General features: G+C 41.9%; 1 protein-coding gene and 2 long non-coding RNA genes across 7 annotated transcripts in view; 1 reads left to right on the forward strand and 2 right to left on the reverse strand.

Moving 5' to 3' along the window:
• LOC105283392 (leucine-rich repeat and calponin homology domain-containing protein 1) overlaps nucleotides 1–20,070 on the forward strand; it is a 49,785-nt gene that overhangs the window by 12,063 nt on the left and 17,652 nt on the right. For all 5 annotated transcript variants that reach the window (XM_011346119.3, XM_011346120.3, XM_026975411.1 and 2 more), the window contains exons 2-4: nucleotides 18,377–18,521; nucleotides 19,086–19,318; nucleotides 19,714–19,850. In XM_011346119.3, the coding sequence (XP_011344421.1) occupies nucleotides 18,377–18,521; nucleotides 19,086–19,318; nucleotides 19,714–19,850 (515 nt within the window). The remainder of the gene's footprint in view (nucleotides 1–18,376; nucleotides 18,522–19,085; nucleotides 19,319–19,713; nucleotides 19,851–20,070) is intronic.
• Nucleotides 17,363–18,368, reverse strand: LOC105283390. Its single transcript, XR_894670.2, has 2 exons — nucleotides 17,784–18,368; nucleotides 17,363–17,676 (listed from the first exon to the last, which is right to left on the reverse strand). It is a non-coding gene; the product is annotated as an uncharacterized LOC105283390 (long non-coding RNA).
• On the reverse strand, nucleotides 19,252–19,816 carry LOC105283391. The gene is made up of 3 exons (XR_894671.1): nucleotides 19,725–19,816; nucleotides 19,432–19,523; nucleotides 19,252–19,344 (listed from the first exon to the last, which is right to left on the reverse strand). It is a non-coding gene; the product is annotated as an uncharacterized LOC105283391 (long non-coding RNA).

Consider the following 20,070-nt stretch of genomic DNA (forward strand, 5'->3'; position numbering starts at 1 on the left):
GTTCCTTTGACATGTTCACAATTTCACAAACTTTTTCTTGCAAAGGCTAAACGCAATAACGAACAATGAATTTTTCACTAAATACATTTTACACCAAGAGTAATAAGTTCATGGTGGAACTAACAGATGGTGCTCACTAGTTTAGCAGAAACTCCATTATCTCATATTAGGAGCATATCTCATAATAGGGGATTCTCCTCCATTAAAAATGATTTATATAGAATGATGAAATTGTTACTTGAAAATAATCGCCATGAACATTACAAAGTAAAAAATATAATAAATGTAAGATATAAATATTAATCGTATATCGAGAACGGAGTTGCCAATAATTAAGCGGTGCGATCACGAAGGAAGTTTCGACGTGCGGTTTTAAAGCGTTGGAGCGTGCAACAAGCGAAGGCAAAACCCATCAACGTAATCCGGTCCTGTCGCTCTTTCGGAACACTCGTCCCTACTAAAGGAGCATTCTGGCGCGACGAAATCCCTTGCGAAGGTTCGAGGACCTCTGCTTGCAAAGATAAGATACATACTTGCGACGTGTCTCTGCAGTGGCAATTTCGATATGTCGCCTCGTCTTCTCGAGGGAAAATATGACATCTCCTCTTCTCCTAAAATAATATTATTTCATAAATTTGCACTTTTAAGGAATAATGTACGCGTACACTTATTCAAATACAAAATAGGTATATTTATTATTGCACGAATCGAATCGAATCGAATGTATCGGATCGAAAGAGGCATAACTGCTAAATATTTATTTTACCGCAAATGCTAGTCGTTTTCCCGATACGTACGTTTCGTGCATTTATCGAAGCAGATTGCATGAATAATATATCGCCGCAGGCAAACATAAATCGTTGCGAGAGAATAATGTCGAGACGAACGTGCTTCACGTGCTTTCTGAAAAAATTTCGCGTGTTCGCTGAGGGAAGGCTATTTTTAGCCACATTGACGGACGGGTCGTGAGTGGTCCTTGCAATCGATTTATTTCCGATCGATACGATGTAGTAATAGCAAGACGACCTTCGGGATATCTCACGCGCTTGTTCGTCTAATCACCCTGCATCCGACGGAAGTGTAGTATGCATATGAATGAGGATCGTCGGCGAACTGGACAATGCACGTTCTCATTGTGCGCCCTTGGTGCGGGTGATTTGATGCTGTCAGAACGGATTAATTCGCGCCATTGACGACTGTAAAAATGCAATATCGTGTTCCGTACTTGTCGCTATATATTTGCGGAAGCGCATTCCCTTTTGACTGCCACTTTTGAAGACCAGAATAAGTCGCGTTCATGACGCGATGCCGCCAGATGCAGTATTGCACATTGATCGTTTGGTGCAGATAAAAGCCTCCGATAAAAAAGCAAATAACGTAGTAGGCACTTTTATATCCTTCGTCGGTATATCTCCTTATCTTTCTTTATATTTAGAATGTAACGCACTATCGCCTCATTTTATTTGTCTTTCTCGCACGATGGATAAGTAAAGTTGGGTCCCAGTTGAACGTTGCTGCATCTGGATGTGTCATTCGTAATAAAAGATTCAACGAAAATTAATCCTTTTAAACGATATCGTGTAAGAATTATTTCAGTGCGTTATATTTTTATCATTTGTGATTATATTGGGTTGGCCAAAAAGTAATTGCGTTTTTTTTTTATATAAATAAAAGGCGAATTTTTCATGGGAAACAAAAACTTTATTAAACAATATATTGTCCATTTTGTTTGATTATCTTTTGCCATTTTTCAGGCAACTTCATGATTCCGCGCTCAAAAAAGTTCTTATCTTTTTCAGCAAAAAACAATTCCAACAACGATTTGATATCCTCATCAGCAGTAAAGGTTTTACCATTCAAGGCGTTTTGCAAAGAACGAAACAAATGGTAATCTGATGGTGCCAGGTCTGGCGAATATGGTGGATGTGGTAACACATCCCATCCAAGCTGCAACAATTTTTCACGAGTGACCAAACTTGTACGTGGTCTAGCGTTATCATGGTGAAACACAACACCTTTGCGATTCACCAATTCTCGACGTTTCTGTTTGATGGCATCATTTAATTTATCCAGTTGACGACAGTATACGTCTGAATTAATGGTTTGATTCCTTGCAAGCAGCTCAAAATACACGATACCTTTAAAGTCTCACCAGACTGACAGCATAATCTTTCTTTGGTGAATATCTGCTTTTCAAGTGCTTTGAGCATATTCATCACGCTCGCTCCACGATCTTTTTCGTTTGACGTTGTTGTAGACGATCCATTTTTCGTCGCCTGTTATCATACGTTTCAAAAATGGATCATTTTCCTCACGTTTCGAAAGAGAATCGCAAATGTCAATACGCTTAGTGAGATGAATTTCTTTGAGCTCATGTGGTACCCAAATATCGAGCTTACTAATGTATCCAAGTCGTTTTAAATGGTTTTCAACACTCGATTTCGATATGTTAAGATTCTCAGCAATCTCTCGGGTCGTTAAACGCCGATTGGAATCGATCAGTGCCTTTATTTTGTCATCATCAATTTCGATTGGCCTTCCTGGGCGTGGTGCATCTTTCACATTAAAATCTCCAGATCGAAATTTAGTAAACGAATTTTGACACTGCCGCAGTTTTAAAGCATCTTCGCCATATACATGACATAACTTTTTATGAGCTTGCACAGCGTTTTTCCCTTTTCGGAAGTAATAAAACAAAATATGACGAAAATGTTCTTTTTGATTTTCCATTTTGAAATTGACGGCAAACAAACAATTGTTAACGAAATCGCGTACTTTCTTTTTCTAAAACAAGCTTGAACTGTGAGTTGTGAACCTACATAATGAATTTGCGGTTTAGAATGAAGTTAGTTACATTTCAAGACATGTATGTCCATCTATTGGAAAAAAACGCAATTCCTTTTGGCCAACCCAATATATTACATCACAAAAAGAAGTTATTTAATTTATCATAATTTCTTTACATTTTACTTGTGCATTAATTATTACGTAATTAAGCGATTACGTCTAGAAGGTAATAAGAAGGTATAAAGAGGCTTTACGTGTTTAATCGCTATTTTCGTAAGAACGTCACGCGACGTCTTCGCGCGTCGTGATTAATTAATTTCTCCCCGTCTCTTCAGCTGCGAAGATGAGCGGCGACCTTTCCCGACCCTTACCCGTAATTTGTTCGTGTCCGACGAATATGAATGAAGACGCGAGGTCTCGTGCCAAATCTGGCACGGCGCATCGTCCCTCGTTGCATTCGTGACGAGACGAATTCGGGGACGTTCTTCTAAAGTCGACTGAAGCATCTGCAGCTCGTGCCTCATGTCACACATGCTCCAAGCAAGACACGATGAATGCACCCGATATGACGTTGTGCTGTCGTGTGCCTCCGGACCGCCACACATTTATTGTCCTTTGGCTGTGCACATAAATGCACCGGCAACTGGGAGAAATCGTGCGTTTCCTCCGCTATTGAGACGGAGAGGTGCATTTTCCATCAGGTTTATTAGACGCGAGTCCCAGTTGCATCAGACGTAGCTGGAAGCGCGTTGAAACAATAGTACAACAAGGTTCAAACAACGTGTCGCTGTTGGCGGTGTGTAGTTTCTTGATGTATTGGGAAAAACGATATTTTAATGAGGATAGATACCGTAATAGGACGGTATAGAAATATAAATGCATCTTTTAATATTGTATTTATAATACATGACGATTTGATTTTATTTCATATTCACATTTCATAATTACATCGAAGAAAATTCAAGTAGAACAGTGCCCAAAGGAATTAATGTATTAATTCCAGCTAGATTTTGTTATAAAAGAATTTTCCTCTGACACTTTCTCTTGGCAAACGCCTTGAAATTTTAACTTTTCATAAGAAATTTACATGTGCCCTTGTGAAATAATTATGATTTACGAATTATTCAGAATCATAACATTTTCGAGATATATTTAAAATCATAAAACGATCTTCTTTCAATTTGAGTCTAACAATTAACGGTGTTTCGAGTGTAATAGAGAATGAGAGAGGTAGATAGAGATCGAAAGCGATCTTCGTCTTCGGAGATCGCATGCGATTTGACGAGCGTGACGTACGATCGCGCGTGCCTTAATGATAATGATTCGCGGCTAATTAACTGGGAATAATGTACTGTGTATTTTACCGTACGCGAGCCGGTACATAATACAAATCGGTCGCGGTTACTCCGGCTTTCACGATTCAGGTGTCTGCCGAACGCGAGCGTATATCGCCTTTGCGAATTAGTGCCGCACGCGCGAGCAAGCACGCGAGCTTGCAGCGGCTTCTTGATGAGGAGCATTAATTCAACGCCCTGGTATCTAGCCGCGAGGCGTTAATTATCGCGCGCGCGATGGATAAAACATAAGATTATGCCGGAAAAATAAATGGGACGTTGCGCGGTTCTTCGAAAGTCCCGTACGATACACTCTCGTCGAAATTTTGTAGACAAAGCCTGCACTGTGCCACTCGCGCCTGATAATTAATCTCAATCGCTTGATTACAGGCTTTAATTTATTTTTTATTGTGTCAAACGCCAACTTTGATTCGAGGGTTCCTTCTCTTTCTTTCTCCTTCTTTCTCCTTCTCTGCTCGTTTTATGAAGCGGCACGTCGCGACAAGACCGAGTCATTTTTCTGCAGTTTTCTCGCTATTCATAACGGTTTATCTGTCGTTTATGTATACTGCGTGTCACACCGTATCATATGCACCACCGTTTCTCGTGGTGTATCGCATGTGCAAGGCAACATGGTGGTTTCGTTGCCGAGTTATAATTAACTCTATCGCAGGGCCGCATTAATATCATCCCGGCTCAGTTTAGCGGCACGATTCTGTGTGCTGCTGGTACTTATTATCCGACGAAGAGTGTAATAGTTAATGTATGTGTCACAAAGTCACAATCCATAACTGCCCCTAGAAAGAAAGGAAACGGTCATTTCACAAGATATGTATTTGTGTAATTTTTCCATGACCTGTTCTCTTGTGTGTGTGTGTGTGTGTGTGTGAATGTTAGTTAAGATCAATTTAAATTCCCCAAATTTTTTCCCTGTCTTTCTCTTCAAATAGAACGCTCAACCTAGTATTTTAGGTGATTTATTTACGAGAATTAAATCTTGTGTAAAACAGTATCTTGCGTCTGTTTTCACAGAACGCGGTTTAAGTACATTAATTCTTCAACAAAACTGTTCTTCACAACTTAATTTTTGTTCATGATTATTATCAATAACTGTGACCCGTGCGGTTTATTAAGACAAAATGCTCGTCCGAGCTTCAGCGAGCTTTCAAAAGTCGCTGGTCCAAAAGGGATATTCACGGTCTATAAGTAGCGGCCTTTGTGAAGGAGTTGCACCATCGCTCCGATGCATCTGTTCTTCCGAAGATAAAGTATCTCTCGAGGATTATCGATGGCTCAGGAAGAAGCAGCGCGAGTCACGGCTCGTCGATCTTTTCTCCTTTTTCGCTGGTACTAGCGACATTGTAGCGCTAATCCTGATTTCTGCTTTTATCAGCTGCTTTATCAACCACTCGATAAGATAAATTCTTAGGCACTTACACACCCGGACACACACCCAAACACATACACACATATATAACCCTAGAAAAAATACTATTTTAATATAATATTCAAAATTTGCAAAGTAGATCTGTACGGAAGAGACTAACGAGCGTGCGAAGTTAAACGATTGATTGAGATGTCGCAATTAATATCGCAATCATTTTTTTATATTATTTTAGCTCTATATGGTACCGATGAAAGATGAAAATCATATGAAAATTTTAGTCCGGCTCAAGAGATCAATTTAAATTCCACAAATTTTTTCCCTGTTTCTCTCTTCCTTTCTCTTCAAATAGAACGCTCAGGCTAGTATTTTAGGTGTTATTTTATGAGAATTAAATCTTGTGTAAAACAGATGACAAACGTCACGCAACATCAGAGTTCGCGAAATTACGTCGCGCTATCACAAGCCGCATATTCAAGAGGGTCTGGTGCAGGAAGTCTTATACTGCATTCATGTCATCTGTGCAATTACTCCGTTGTTCAACCGATTTCTTAAGAAATCGGTCGGGTGCACCGAATGCGCGTGCAGTTATCTCGCGCGCTATTGTTGCACGCGCATTATATCGCGCTTTCCGATCGTTCATTGTTCGGGCTCACCTGGTGATGCTCCCATTGCGCGAACTTTATCTGACGAGATCAAATGGGACTATCAATGCGGTCAATCTGCAGCGTATTCGTATGAATGCGATTTATTCTTATACGAATTGCGGCTCACGATACCGATGGTACAAAAAAACATTTCGTTTAATTCTAGTGATTAAGTATAAAAGCGCAAAAAATTTGTAATTTAACTAAAAATTGTAGCACTAATTTTCCGAAAATAATCTTGAAATGATTTTAATGATAGATCTCGATTATTACCGTATGCTAATTTCTTGAGGAAGCTCCAACTTTATTGTAAAAATTACTTTTTTTTAATAAAGTAATTTTAAAAAGAGCAATTCTTACAAGTTATGATTATATTTCGAAATCCAAGTTTTCAGAATGTGCAATTTAAATGGAAATGCAGATATATTTAATTAATATTAAATAAAACACAATATTCGTTCTATTTTACGTTGACATTACGCGCTGAATATAACAGCATGTCTTAGTTTCTCCGTTACGACAATTTTGTTGTGTATATTGATCACGTCTATATCCACGATAAGTATATAACATAACAAGATCGTGCTAAACGTTACCTTGACCCTATTGAAATGTCTTCGAACAAACAACTAATCCAATAAAAAGCACGCGTAGTAATTTATCGATTCGCGACTGTAACGTCGAACTGTTGAATCTTTCGATTTATATATTCACGATTCGTCTGCAGCTGCAAATGACGCAATTTAACTGTCAATGCATCGTTGTGTCGATTCGCGCAGAACAACGAAAGATCGAAGCTGAACACATTCGATCTTATAGCGATCCATGATGGGAAACGACATTTGCGCCCTGCTCAAGTACATATAATAGTATACTCATCGACGTGCGTTATACCTGAAAGTACGTGAAAATGGAGAGAATTCCCGTGAGCACCGTACTCGCGAAACACGTCTCCATTTACAGGCTGCATAGGGCGGCTTTAGTGCATTCTCCCCCGTACGCAAAGCATTATCGCGGAATAATGCATGCGACGAATGAAAGTCGCGATAACCAAGAGCGGGTAGCTTATGCATATGTATAAAAAAAGGCGCACAATGGCAATGTGCACTTTTTCATGCACTCGTTTCGCTCCTTCTTTGAATAACTCGGAGCCGAGTCCTCCATGTCGGAAACACCGCGCGACAGTCTGAATTAAAAGAGCTTGCACTATCGACTCGACGATGTCAGGAACACACGCGAAAGCAAACTTCCGAGTGATAATCTGATCGTTTCCAACGAGGATATATTTCTTCATGTTTCTTCATAATTCGAATATTTCTCGAAATGTCTCACGTTTTCAATAACAATTTCTCTCTTGCGAGCGCGCGTCTCCGACGAATGTTTTCTTTCATTCCAGACCGTCATCAATACTCATTCGCTCGATTAGCCGCCCGTATAATTTGTAGGTCGCCTCGTGATTAAGGCTAACTCAATCTGCGAAAGCGCGAGTCCGGGCTTCGCGGCTTCGAATTGGGAGGCGCGACCGCGTGGATAATACGCGTGGAAACGGAGGTCGGGCAGATCAGTTCGCCCGGACGATCGTTTCAAATTGATACCCTGAACGCGAATTACAAAGTACAGAGGCGTCTTTTAGCCCTTCTCGGTTCCCAGGCTGATTTGCTTAAGATTCGATGCTATCACGATAACAGAAAGAGAGAGAGAACTAGCGGGCTCTCTCGTGCTGCGTTCGCTGCGATTAATATTCTCCGCAATATATTAATCCGCAATATCGCGCTGACTATGTAACACACCGGGATATGGATAATTATTGAAACGTGGCGGGTAAACGCTTCCATTCTTCATCTTCATTCAGCGTCGCGGCCGAGATCCTCCATATCTGCAGAAATTTGCAATTACAATAAACTCGACCGGCCTACATCTGATATCGTGGCGGATGCAGGTTCTTCCCCGTAATTTTGTTCGCGCAATTTCCGTGTCCGAGTCGCGGGGAGACTCGCGTTTATTCGCAGACGCGAGCTGTCGCTCGCGGATATTTTCTTTCCGAGGTTTTCCGCGTTCGTCTGAATACGAGTTTCCGGCTTCCTTTCGGGTCAAGATAATGATGCTAGATGTGTAAGTAGATACTTGACACTCGTTACTTTGATACGAGCAAAGAGCACGAATGAGCAAACCGCGAAAGAGAGAGAGAGAGAGATCTTTCGGTATGCGGTAATTAAAACAAAACACACCGCGCTAAAGAAGTAGACTTTATTCAAGATTGCGATGCTGTGAATAATATGTACAAGATGCATAGAGTTATACACATTTATGGAATTAATAATTACAATACAAGATTTATTCTATTAAATTAAAGGCCAGTGTAATTAAAAACTGACTGATTAAAAACACTTACGATTATTGAGATCTGAAACAGCAATGGTATTTAGAAAATGCATGCTATTGTATGCATGCAGCAAATGAGTTAGTATAGAACATTCCCTTCGATCATCGCATTCTATCGAATTTTACTCCTCTCTTTGCGAGTTGAGCCATTCTCCGTCGAAATTTTCAATTGCAATTCAATTACATAATGGAATAAATTTCATAATGGAAATAATGCAATCGACTATGAAAATATTACGATAACGTTACGTATTTTATAAACGTCTACTTGGCGCAATGTGTCATTCAACTTACACTTAATGATACACTTAATGATACACTTAATGATAATATGACTTTAATGATGGATCTTAAGACACAAAAATTTCTCGAGACTCTTTTGTGACTCTCTGGAAAATTCTATCTTCGAGAAATGATCGATATTTTGATTCTTTGCAGTTAAGAGAAAATTCATTCTAAGTTGCACAGCGCATCTGTCACCGGAATTAAAACTTTAGCGTGTCTGGTATACCTTATACACCGGCGCCGGCGTAAAATTGAAACGCTTTTGCCAACGGAAAAAGTCGCCTTTGTTCCCCTGCCGTGCGTGTTCTCACTCGTACGCACACTGGCGCGTCTACCAAATGTGCGTACATCCATAATCACGCGTGCGGGTCGAACGCGTGGCCCGAGACTGCCGCACAATACGACGCACTGTTCGACGCGCATCAGCCGTCTCGTCCACGTACAAACCGGACCGTGGAAACGTGCTAGGAAACTCGTCTCGTTCTACAGGATGTTCCAAAGCACTTCGTCGTTCCTCGATCCACGAATCTTTCTTTTTTTTAATTCGAGATAGATATCTCATGCCGAGAACTGTCATCTCTTTCTCTTCATTTTATATCATTTCTCTTTCTACTGAACATCTTCTCCGCATCATCTTTCTTGACCTAGATCATGAAGAGGATTGATGCGGCACTTAAGATATCATATTAAGTTAGTGATTGTTGGCAGGAAACAGAGAAATACAAGATCAATTCTTTTTCCAAAAATTATTAAAAATGATATTGTAATAGAGCGATGAGATTATCATCAGAACGTACTTGCATAATTGCTGTTACTTTTTAAACTCTTTAAATGCAATTATCCTTTATATGTAATTACATGCAACTATATTTAGATATATCTATTTTATAATAATTATGTTGACTTATATTTCTGACCATTCTTTCATATCTTCTTGAATTTTCTCATCTGGTATTCACTTCGGTTTGAGTTCATGTATATCACTTTCGACACAACGTATGTTCTCTGTGCGTTTCCACACACGTAATTCACGCCTGGTCGAATCATCGCGTACCAGATGGTGGACGACTCTCCGTGTCGCGTGGAAATTATCTCTGACGGGCCGGGGCTTTGACGGAATCCAAACATCGTCTATCAGAACGGTGCATTCTGGGCTTTCCAGACGGTACGGATCCACGGATTTCATTTGAAGCGCCGCGGGCGTGGACACACGTGAATATTCCAACCAAATTATTCTCGAATTTCCACCGCGCAGATTCTCGACTGCACGACTCCCTAAAACATTTCCTCATTCCGGAACGGAACGTATTCTATTACCTCAACTCGTGTTCTTTTAACGAATTTTATCTAAATTGAATCGATACGCCTGTCTTGGCAATTTTTCTCGATAAAAGTGTAATGCTTCCACCCGACTTGCCGGCGCCAGGTCTCGTCTAGACATTGGCGAGCTCTTGAATTCCGCTTGGTGTTCGATCGGGTATGCGAGTCTCGTCCACGCCGTCGCCGGAAGTTGCGGCGGTGCCACACAAAAGCGACAGGGTACTCCCCCGGAGTCCCTCCTCACTGCCGTGCTCCTCTTCTTCGTCTTTGACGCGATCAACCCGCCAATGACACGGCAATGGCGACGGTTCAAGGACAGTGCTCGCGACCGACAACCACGAAGAAGCGTTTCCAGTTGTCAGACGGGTGCGCCGTGAACTTCTTTTCTTCGCGCACAATGTGTCCTCTTCTCCTGCACCCTGCTACGCGAGGCTGACATCTCGGTGCATCTCCCGCGACGTCGTCTTTCTTCTGGTCCCCCCTTCGGCGGCGTCGTATGTCGCCACCATGACGAGATGACGGCGAATGTCAATTACGCGGGAATTGCGTCCCGCCAGGTACGCGATGATTGGGAATTCTCTGTCTCAAAAGAGGAAGAGAGAGAGAATACTTTCTCTGTGAAGGAAAGGGTTCTGTCGATCCTCCTCCTGTCGTTCCCCTCCATTCACCAAACTTCTGACGTCGCAGCGGAGCTAGCGAAGTTTGCGTTACAATGTCGGTGCCATAAAGATGATTTACAGGCCGAGTTGGAGTTACCTCGCAGTCGCGAGGTGCATTTATAGTATCTCATAAATGCATCTCACTTCCTGTTCAGCTATTCTATTATGTCCTCGAAAAATGTGAGACCGATCACGTTAGGAAAACGGTGACTTCAGTCGCAAGTCTCGCAAGTATCGATCATATAATTTTATTCATTTTGTTCAAATCATCTTATTCAAATTAGAAATGGATTATCGAAGTTCAACCGTCTGACACATCTCCATCCAGTAAGAACCATCGTCAAAATCTTGGAAGAGTCCTACATCTAGTCCGTACTTTTAGTTTTTCGGGCGCGTTCCGTGCAATTGGTTTCTCTTGCGGATGCAACGGGTGCGCTTTCGGTATGGAGAACTCCCTAGAGCTCCCAAGTTCCCGAGCGGAGACCCACGCGGACAGGTAACTCGGTCAAATTTCACGCTGATAAGGCCGTGAATATTTTACTTTGTTTCGGAGAGCACAATGTTCGCCGGAGCGAGCAACGCGCGCGACGAGCACCTCGCGTACTCGACGTGCGGCAACCCCATGGGCAATATTTGCCATGGGGGCGTTATCGATCGTGCGGCCCTCTGTTTCCACGGTTTCGAGGCAGCCCTTATGGGGCTCTTACAGCCCCGTGCACCTCGCGCGGGATAGCTTAACGACGTAAAGCCGTTTCTTCTTGAACGTGCGCGCCAGCGGTGGATCTCTTTCTTCTTCCTCTGGCCACACCTTCTGCAGGGACGCAGCAGCAATAAGGGAAGGATAGAATTCCCACAAGGATCAAAGGGACCATGAGCATCCATTTGCTTTTCTTCTTTTCCTCTCGTTTTCGATGTAGAGAGATACAGAAATAAGTGGGTTCATAAAGTGTTCAAAGCGTAATTGAGTGAAGTGGATGCACTCTCACGACGATGAGAGAGACCAGATATACTTATCGCTGGCGTAATATACTTATCACGATTGCAAATGAGACTGCATCGCGTCGTTACGTGATTACAACGTTACGTTATGTTGTCTTTCTCTTTCTCTCTTTCGCGCGCAAACGATGCCCGTCATTTGATAGGAATATCTCATTGCCGTCGGTATTGATGATGTTACGTGCCTCATATGCTACCATCAAGAGAGACACATGAAATGAAATAAAATGTACTAAAGAATGAAATAAAAGGATGCTTCTGACGTCAACTGACATAAAATTCCATTTGGTAAATAAACTCCAAAAGTCCTTCTATTTTCGTATCTTTGAGAACGTGTGCTTTCTTTTATTCTCTTTCTTTAAAAATGACCGGGCGATCGATATATAATTCTCGTGAGCCTTCGAGATGCGAATTTTCCCACGAAAAAGAAGGAGAAATTGCTGGCGTCAGGTGCGTGACACATTCCAATTAACGAGACATCAACTTCACCTGCAACTCATGGTCAACGACGACATGTCACGGAGACGGTGGCTTTTCTGCTCGGATGTTCAATGAAATCGCAAGGGACACACCCAGAAAACGCAGGAATTCGTCCTTCGTGCATCTCGGGATTTATACCCGACGCCCGAATGCGAGGCACGCGAATTTTGTTTGGAATTGCACGAAATTGTACGAGAGCTAATTCCCAAGAAAAGCAAGAGTAATGTGCATTTTGTATACGAAATATTATTTAATTACCTGCATAGATGTTGACGGTTACATAAATTTCTTCTTTTTTCGCACTGCAAAGTTATTAAAAAAAATATTTAAGTTTCTTTTGTAAAGAGAATGAATGTCTGTAAAATGCTGTGAGGCTTTCTGTGTATGAGAAGTATCGATTTACATATATATTTGATGCAAGAGAGGCAAAGCTGAAAAAGGAAAAAAGTAATCTTGAAGGAAGGTGCCACTTTTCCTCCAAGAATCAATTTGAATGGCCAATTACATCGGGTCCCGCTGTTACTATCGAACATTCACGTTCCCCTTTGTGCAGGTATTTAATAGCCGCTCAGGCCGCTCTCTTCCTATCCTCTATTTACTAGCTCTATGCGTCATCATATCCTCAGGTGTTAGGGACGCGGTAAACCGGCTCTCTAAGCCTAAATAAATTTCTCGAGCCATTCAACAGCGCCGTTGAGCAGCCTATTTCGCCCCAGGGAAATATACGCGCCCTACATTGCATATCCCGCTCCAATCGGCCATCTGGATTTATATGTGTAATTGAATTCGACATTTCGTACGTACGTCACGTACCCCACGAATGAGCTGCATTTTATCGATGCAGTTTATTCATTTACGAGAAGAGCTAATCTCGTGTCGGTGCTCCGTGAAAAATACGCGATTGAAGCTTGTCGCAACGTGCAACACATAATTCATCAATTTATTCGAATTAATCCTCCTCGTTTATCGTCCATCCTGAAATTTGTCAGAACATTTTTTTCTTATTGTCAAGAATTCCCCAAGAGAGAGAAACGAGAATTTCTTCATCGTTGCATCAATGGCACCTTGGGATATCCCCTCTCATAGGCATTCTGTCGTTCGTTGCATTTGGTGCAACCGCGATCAGTCAAGCTTCGAGGAAATGACCGGACTCGGCCTTCAAAGCTACCTGTTACGAGAGTCGCACGCCTTCTCTGGTCTTAGATGGAAACCTGAACGGGAGAAAGAAACGGTAGGCAGAACCGCCGCCAGACGAGCTCGGAGCCAAAGCAGCCGCGTCTCGCCTAGCCAGACATTTATTCATCCCGGGCCGTTGGCCTCGCTGTGTGCCGCAACACGTGAAGATTAAAGACGTGGAAGCCGCGCGAGGCGGACACTTTCCGCTTGCGCGGTTTCGCTTTCCGCCAACGCGCGCGGAATTGCCCGTTTTCGCGCGTTGTTCGCCGGATAAGGCAAATTCGCCCACCGATCGAATCGATATTCATCGATCGATCGAGCGGCTTGATGCGAGTATCACTGACTTAATGACTTGGAAAATTCTCTGTTTCCTTCTTTCTGAAAAATTGTTTTGCGTAATATATAATTATTATTTCGCTTCATGTAATACTGGCTTCGAATTTGCATTTTGCAATTTTCCATCGAGCGCAGATTGGGAACTGTGGATCGTGCGCTTTAGAGATTGGAAATTGTGACTAGAAATCTCTATAATTATTACAAATATATAAATATAAATCAATATGCATGTTTTTTTGGAAATGAACACGCATATAATCTTTTATAACACGCGCTTAATAACATATACTCTTTAAAAAAATATCTGCCTATATCATATCATATTTGTCCTAATGTTCCGGAGCTGAAATATAACGAAAGCAACGTTTGCACTTGGCAAAAGGGGCGAATGATACAACGATATTTTTTAACCGATTATTCGCGGAAAGGCTGAACCGGGGACAGATAAACGATAAACGCGTATGAACTCGTAACGTTAGCAAGATAAAACTGCCACGCCCTTTATTACGGCAAATAATGTCACTGCATGCGCGTCACGCAAATCGCGTATCGATTTCGACGGGCAGGACCTCGACCTTGGTCCTTGAAATGTTCCGGTGCATCGACCCTTCCGAAAACGTCCTGTACAACACGCTACGCGTGGGGCTCGCCTGCGATATTTATCGAGCGGTCAGTCTGACCGTTAGGAACGGAAGTACGGATGTATTTATAGTCATCCGCACGTGTGGGTTCCGATGATCCTTATCGGTCTGTTCCTGAATTTCAGACCTGTGTGACTAACTTCCGTTGCGCTGATTGATAATGCGGTAACGGAAAGATAAGATCGTTCTTTCACCACAAAACTGTGAATGCGTGCCAATATATTAGGGGTGTGATTTAGTTTTGAGGGTTTTTTTGCTCAAAAACGCATGTATTTAAATATGATAATGAATGAATACCTTAATCAAAATATTTTCCTTCCTTTTCTATAACTTTTTCCCATCTTTCTGGCAAGAGATGGATTCCACCACGATAAAATCACTCTTCTTTTGATTTGATCCATTCGTCGACGAATTTTCGCACTTTTCGAAATTATGAAAGTGTGTATCCTCTAAAGCGTGTTGCATCCACCGGAACAAATAACAATCGCATGGAGAATACGCGGGGTGCGGTAAGACTTGCCATTCAAGCTCTAATAGTGTTTCTTTCACTGATAACGCAACGTCAGGTCGAGCGTTGTCACGAAGAAGAATCACTTTCCGTCGTTTACTCGCAATTGGTGGTCGTTTTTGGTCCAATGCTTGCTTCAACTTGTACAATTGGTGTCGATAACGATCAGCCGTGACAGTCTCATGCGGATTTAACAGCTCATAGTACACTATCCCACCAAATACAGAGCATTACTTTTGAACCGTGAATATTGCGTCTCGGAGTGGACGTTGATGGTTCGCCTGGATCCACCCATGATTTTCTGCGTTTCGGATTATCAAAATAGATGCACTTTTCATCCCCAGTAACAATCCGAGACAAAAGACTCTTCTTTTTTTGCCTGGCGATCAACGAAATGCAAATGTTCAAATGGCACTTTCCGATAATTGATGTCGAACCCATTTCCCTTCTTTCTGAATTTTTCCCATTTCATGTAAATGTTTCGTAACTGTTGTACGATCAACATTTAATGCTCTGGCAAGTTCTGAAGTGGATTCTGTTGGATTTTCGTGCAATAATGCTTGGAAATCTGCATTTTCAAGCTTTCTTGGTTGTCCCGAGCGTTCTTTGTCCTTCACATCAGTATGACCACTTTTAAAGCGTCTAAACCAGTATTCACACGTCTTAATTGATGGGGCAGAATCACCACAAGTTTCCACAAGAATTCTATAACCCTCAGCGGCAGTTTTGTTTTGATTAAAAAACAAAAGCAACGCATGTCAAAAATGCTGTTTCGGAAGTTGTATTTTTACGATATAAACACGACTGTTATTGCATCTATTGCTATAATGCTACTAAATGTCATGGATAATGTGAACACTGTAAGAAACAACAGTTATCGGAAACAGCTATTGGAACAAACTGACACTACAGCCATCTGTTGCAAAACCCTCAAAACTAAATCACACTCCTAATATACGCCGCGTATATTGTTATCTAGAAATTCTGAAAAAGTCGAGCAGGAAAATCGCGCACTTTTTTCATGGAGAACACGAAAAAAGCTCGAAACCGAGCTAAATTAAATACTAACGGTGCCTCGTATTTTGATTGTACGGTACCATGGCGACAAAATAAAGTATAGGAACGTTCTGACCTATCGCTTGAAAGTAATGATGCTTATCTTGTGGTCGACAATGGAAACGAAATTTTTCCAATTTCCTCACTCGCTCGTCCTATAGAGAACACATTCAGCAACGATAGTCACGCTCGTTGACGCAGCTCCCATGCTTTCACCCGTACGATTTCATTTATCGCGAAAAGGCCATTCCACCATAACAGTACGCCCATCTGATCCTATGAATTATACCTTGTTCGGAGAAACGAGGCTCACAATGGAATGACCTCGCAGAATTTTGCCATTTTGCACAGAAAGACAGGGCATAAGAGACAGCCCGACATCGCGTGGGAGTTGCCCGTTGGCAACTTCTGGCTCGTTGGGGTTGGCAAGGGGTTCCAACCCTGTCTTCGTCAGACGGCCGACGCCCCTTGCACCACGAACTACCGATCGACCGTGCTCCCATGATTCCAGGGCTGCAGATGTTTTAGTTGGACGGAGTATTGATACTTGGACTCGGCAAGTACTACAAGTATCGATTCGTCTTAACGAGTTCCTTCGAGGGGCCCTTTATCGCTGGCAAACTTGCGAGGAAAAAGTTCCGCGATACGCGATAGACTCATCGAATCTTTTAGATACAGATAATTGCAAATTCTGTGCATTTTTTAGATTTAACAATAATTTAGTTTAGGTAAAATTAAATACCATTACGAGTGTCAAATAATTTTAAATTTAATATTAGATTTAAGGATTTCGTTCAACATTTCGATTGCGCCCTTTGCGATCCCTATTCACGCCTTGGAATTTCCGTCCCCTTCGAATTACTCCCGTTTCAATACGCTTGTTCCCCGAAGATTGTGAGGAACGAGTTCGATTAACGAAGTTACGCTTGTCAAGACACACCCTCAGGTTACAGCCGTGTGAATTGTCGCAGTTCTCGACATCGTTTACGATGAAGATGGTCTGTGCTTTATGCTGTGATAAGTACAATTAAATTAAACTAAATAAATGTATTTCTCGATTTGCTCTAAGTTTAATTTATCTGCGGATGAAAACTTTATTAGCTTTCAAAGGAGAATACCAATCGCCGAAAAACTTGCTGAACAAGCTTTGCTCTCGATTCCTCTCAAGGAAATCGCGCACGAATTGCCAATTTCCGCTGATCGCTTGACAGATTTGCCGGAATCTGATTCTCTCCCTACAAATTGGGCTATATTCGGAAAATTTCCGTAAATTAATCCGGTTCCATCTCATCTCCTTGAAATATAACGTGAAAATATGCGAAAAACAAATATAATTTATATTAATAATACTTAGCAAGACATATCTATTTTACTGTCTTAATTATCCTTCATATTTATTAATCTTTTAATTATAAAATATTTTAAGTCAAGAGTTTTGCACCTTAAGGTAGTTAAAAAGTCTTTATTGCTTTAACCATTATGGTCTCTTACCCTCACCGTGACATAAACTTTAAATACATGCTGGGTTTCCGCAGTGGCCGCACCCTTTTCTTTATTACACATGTTAAAGGATGTACCTACAAGGATTATCTGAAGCCCCGAAGAAATCCAATTTAATTCATATAGAAACCTTAATATATATTAGCTAAAGAAAAGATTACATCCTTCCCACATTTCTGAACGATCTGAAACAATTTAAATGAAAGAAGTATTCGATTTCGCAATGTTCTTCATCACATTGTATCACATGCCTAATTTTACAGACGCACGTGATTTTTATGCACATACTTACATTTCTGCAAAATAATCATTTTGCGTATAACAATATTGTCGACGATGTTCCTCGCGAGCGTGTTGCGAGACTCAAGGATAGCTGTTATTGATCAGGAAGAAGACTCGGAGCCGGGAGCAGCTGAACTACCCTTGTCCTTTTCCTGCGTTTCGAGACTGTGCGCGCACGTGGCCGTCGCGCCCCATTCATAACAACCCCCCAGCAACACCACCCTAAGACCACCCTAAGACCACCCTAAGCGAGGCACAGCTGTTGCCATGGGAGACGTATCGGTGCCTTATTAAGACAGTTCAATAGTACCGTTCTTTGACGGATTTTATCGGCCAATTGCGGCGAACGTTTATTACCCGATCGCGCGACACTTTCGAACTCTGTTTTAACGAGAATGCGAAGCTTTCATGTCGAGCACGGCAATCGCTAATTGCGAATCACCTCTCAGCACGAGACTCATTTTCCCATTTTTATTGATGTCTGATCTATAAAGCGCTCCAATTTCCCATTACGATCGCGCGATGTCTTCTTTTAAGGTCACAGAAATCGCGGTTCTTGGTCGTTTAACAGGTAAAGATGAGATAATCTTCTTTCTGTTGCAGACCTTTCGAAGAACCGTTTCAGCGAGTTACCAGAGGAAGTCACGGAATTTCCATTCCTCGAGAAGTTGCACCTTTACCATAATGCCATAAGAATAATCCCGGAAACCGTCGTGATGCTCCAATCCCTGAACTACCTCGATCTTAGGTCGGTATATGCGTGTGTAACCTGTGTCTGTGTTACATACGTTAATATGCAGTGTCACTCTGTCATCTACGTCCTGTATGATATGACGTAACAGCGGCGATAACTGCCGTCGACATACCACAGAAAAGGACGTGTCCTATTCTATAGCACGAACTTGAACTGAATCTAGGATATCTTGAGCAGTCATCGGTAATAATTTACTCGTTGCATGCACTCGCCGAGTGCATTTTTCTATTTAATTTTACGTAACACGTCATTCATTTTAAAGAATCCTCGATGCGAAGAAGAAGAAACATGCTCCTAATAATTTTTCATAAATCCATATTCAATGCATACAGACGCGCTAGAAAATATCTTAAAAGTTGTTAATGATGATCATAAATATAATTAGAATTACATGATATGTTAACGAGTTGCTATAATATCGCTAACAATAAACAACAATTTATTAAATGATTTATTAAAGCATCCAGGATTAGCTTTTAAGAACAGCGTTTGAGTAATTTCGCTAAAACTGGACGGATCAAAAACTGTTTATAAAAGCAAAGACGATTTGATCCGCAGTCGGAACCAATTGACGTCGCTACCTCGAGAGATATGCAGGCTACCCCTTCAGATCCTGCTAGTCGCGCACAACAGATTAACATCCCTGCCAGACGAGCTGGGCACGATGACGGCATTGGCAGAACTGGATGCAGGTTGCAACGAAATCACGAGCCTTCCATCTCGAATGGGCGACCTTGCGCGGCTCCGGTCTCTAGACCTGAGGAGCAACTTGCTGGTGCACCTGCCTATAGGTAGGTAGACCCACCTTTTCAACGCGCTGCGACACATAAAAGCGGACAAGCGATCAAGTCGCGAGATCAAGCAATGATAGTATCGATCTATACAGAAAAAATTGATGTCTTACGGGAAACCTGCTCGCTGCTTGAAAACAACTCTCTCAGCGCATTTAGTAATTACCAGGTCGATGCCAGTTGGAAAAGTGTAGATAAATGATCTCTAGATAAATAAATGAATGCATTGTTTTTCATTTACTCGGACAAAGTAGATGAGTCAATTTCAAATAGAAAAGGATATTTTGGAAGAATTAAGAGTTGCGATTGTTCTAACGAGAGGTGAAACATTGAAGAACTCGACAATGATGGCGAGATTCGACTGGCTACTTAAAAACGGTCGCATTTTTACGTAGAACTGACGTACCTGAGGCTCGTGAAGCTGGATATCAGCGGCAATCGGATATCTGTGCTTCCGAACGAGATGAGGAAGATGAAGAGCTTGGTGGATTTCAGACTGTCCGACAATCCGCTGACCTCGCCGCCTGCCTCGGTGAGCATTAACAATCGACCCGCTCGAGCAGAAACATTCTCGCTCGCGGAGCGTCCGCGCGTTTCCTCGTCGCTCCTACGCTTCTTCCTCCTCATTCGGCCACCCGGGTGGATTTTAACGATCCGTGCCGCGACTGTTGCTTCATCCGTAGTCGTTTCCTTCGTTCGCAGTCTTCCTACGTCCTACGTCCTAAGTCGCGTTGCGTAATCGGCGACTTTCG

The sequence above is a fragment of the Ooceraea biroi genome, chromosome 2 (genome assembly GCF_003672135.1).
Source record: "Ooceraea biroi isolate clonal line C1 chromosome 2, Obir_v5.4, whole genome shotgun sequence".
Classification (NCBI taxonomy): Eukaryota; Metazoa; Arthropoda; class Insecta; order Hymenoptera; family Formicidae; genus Ooceraea; species Ooceraea biroi.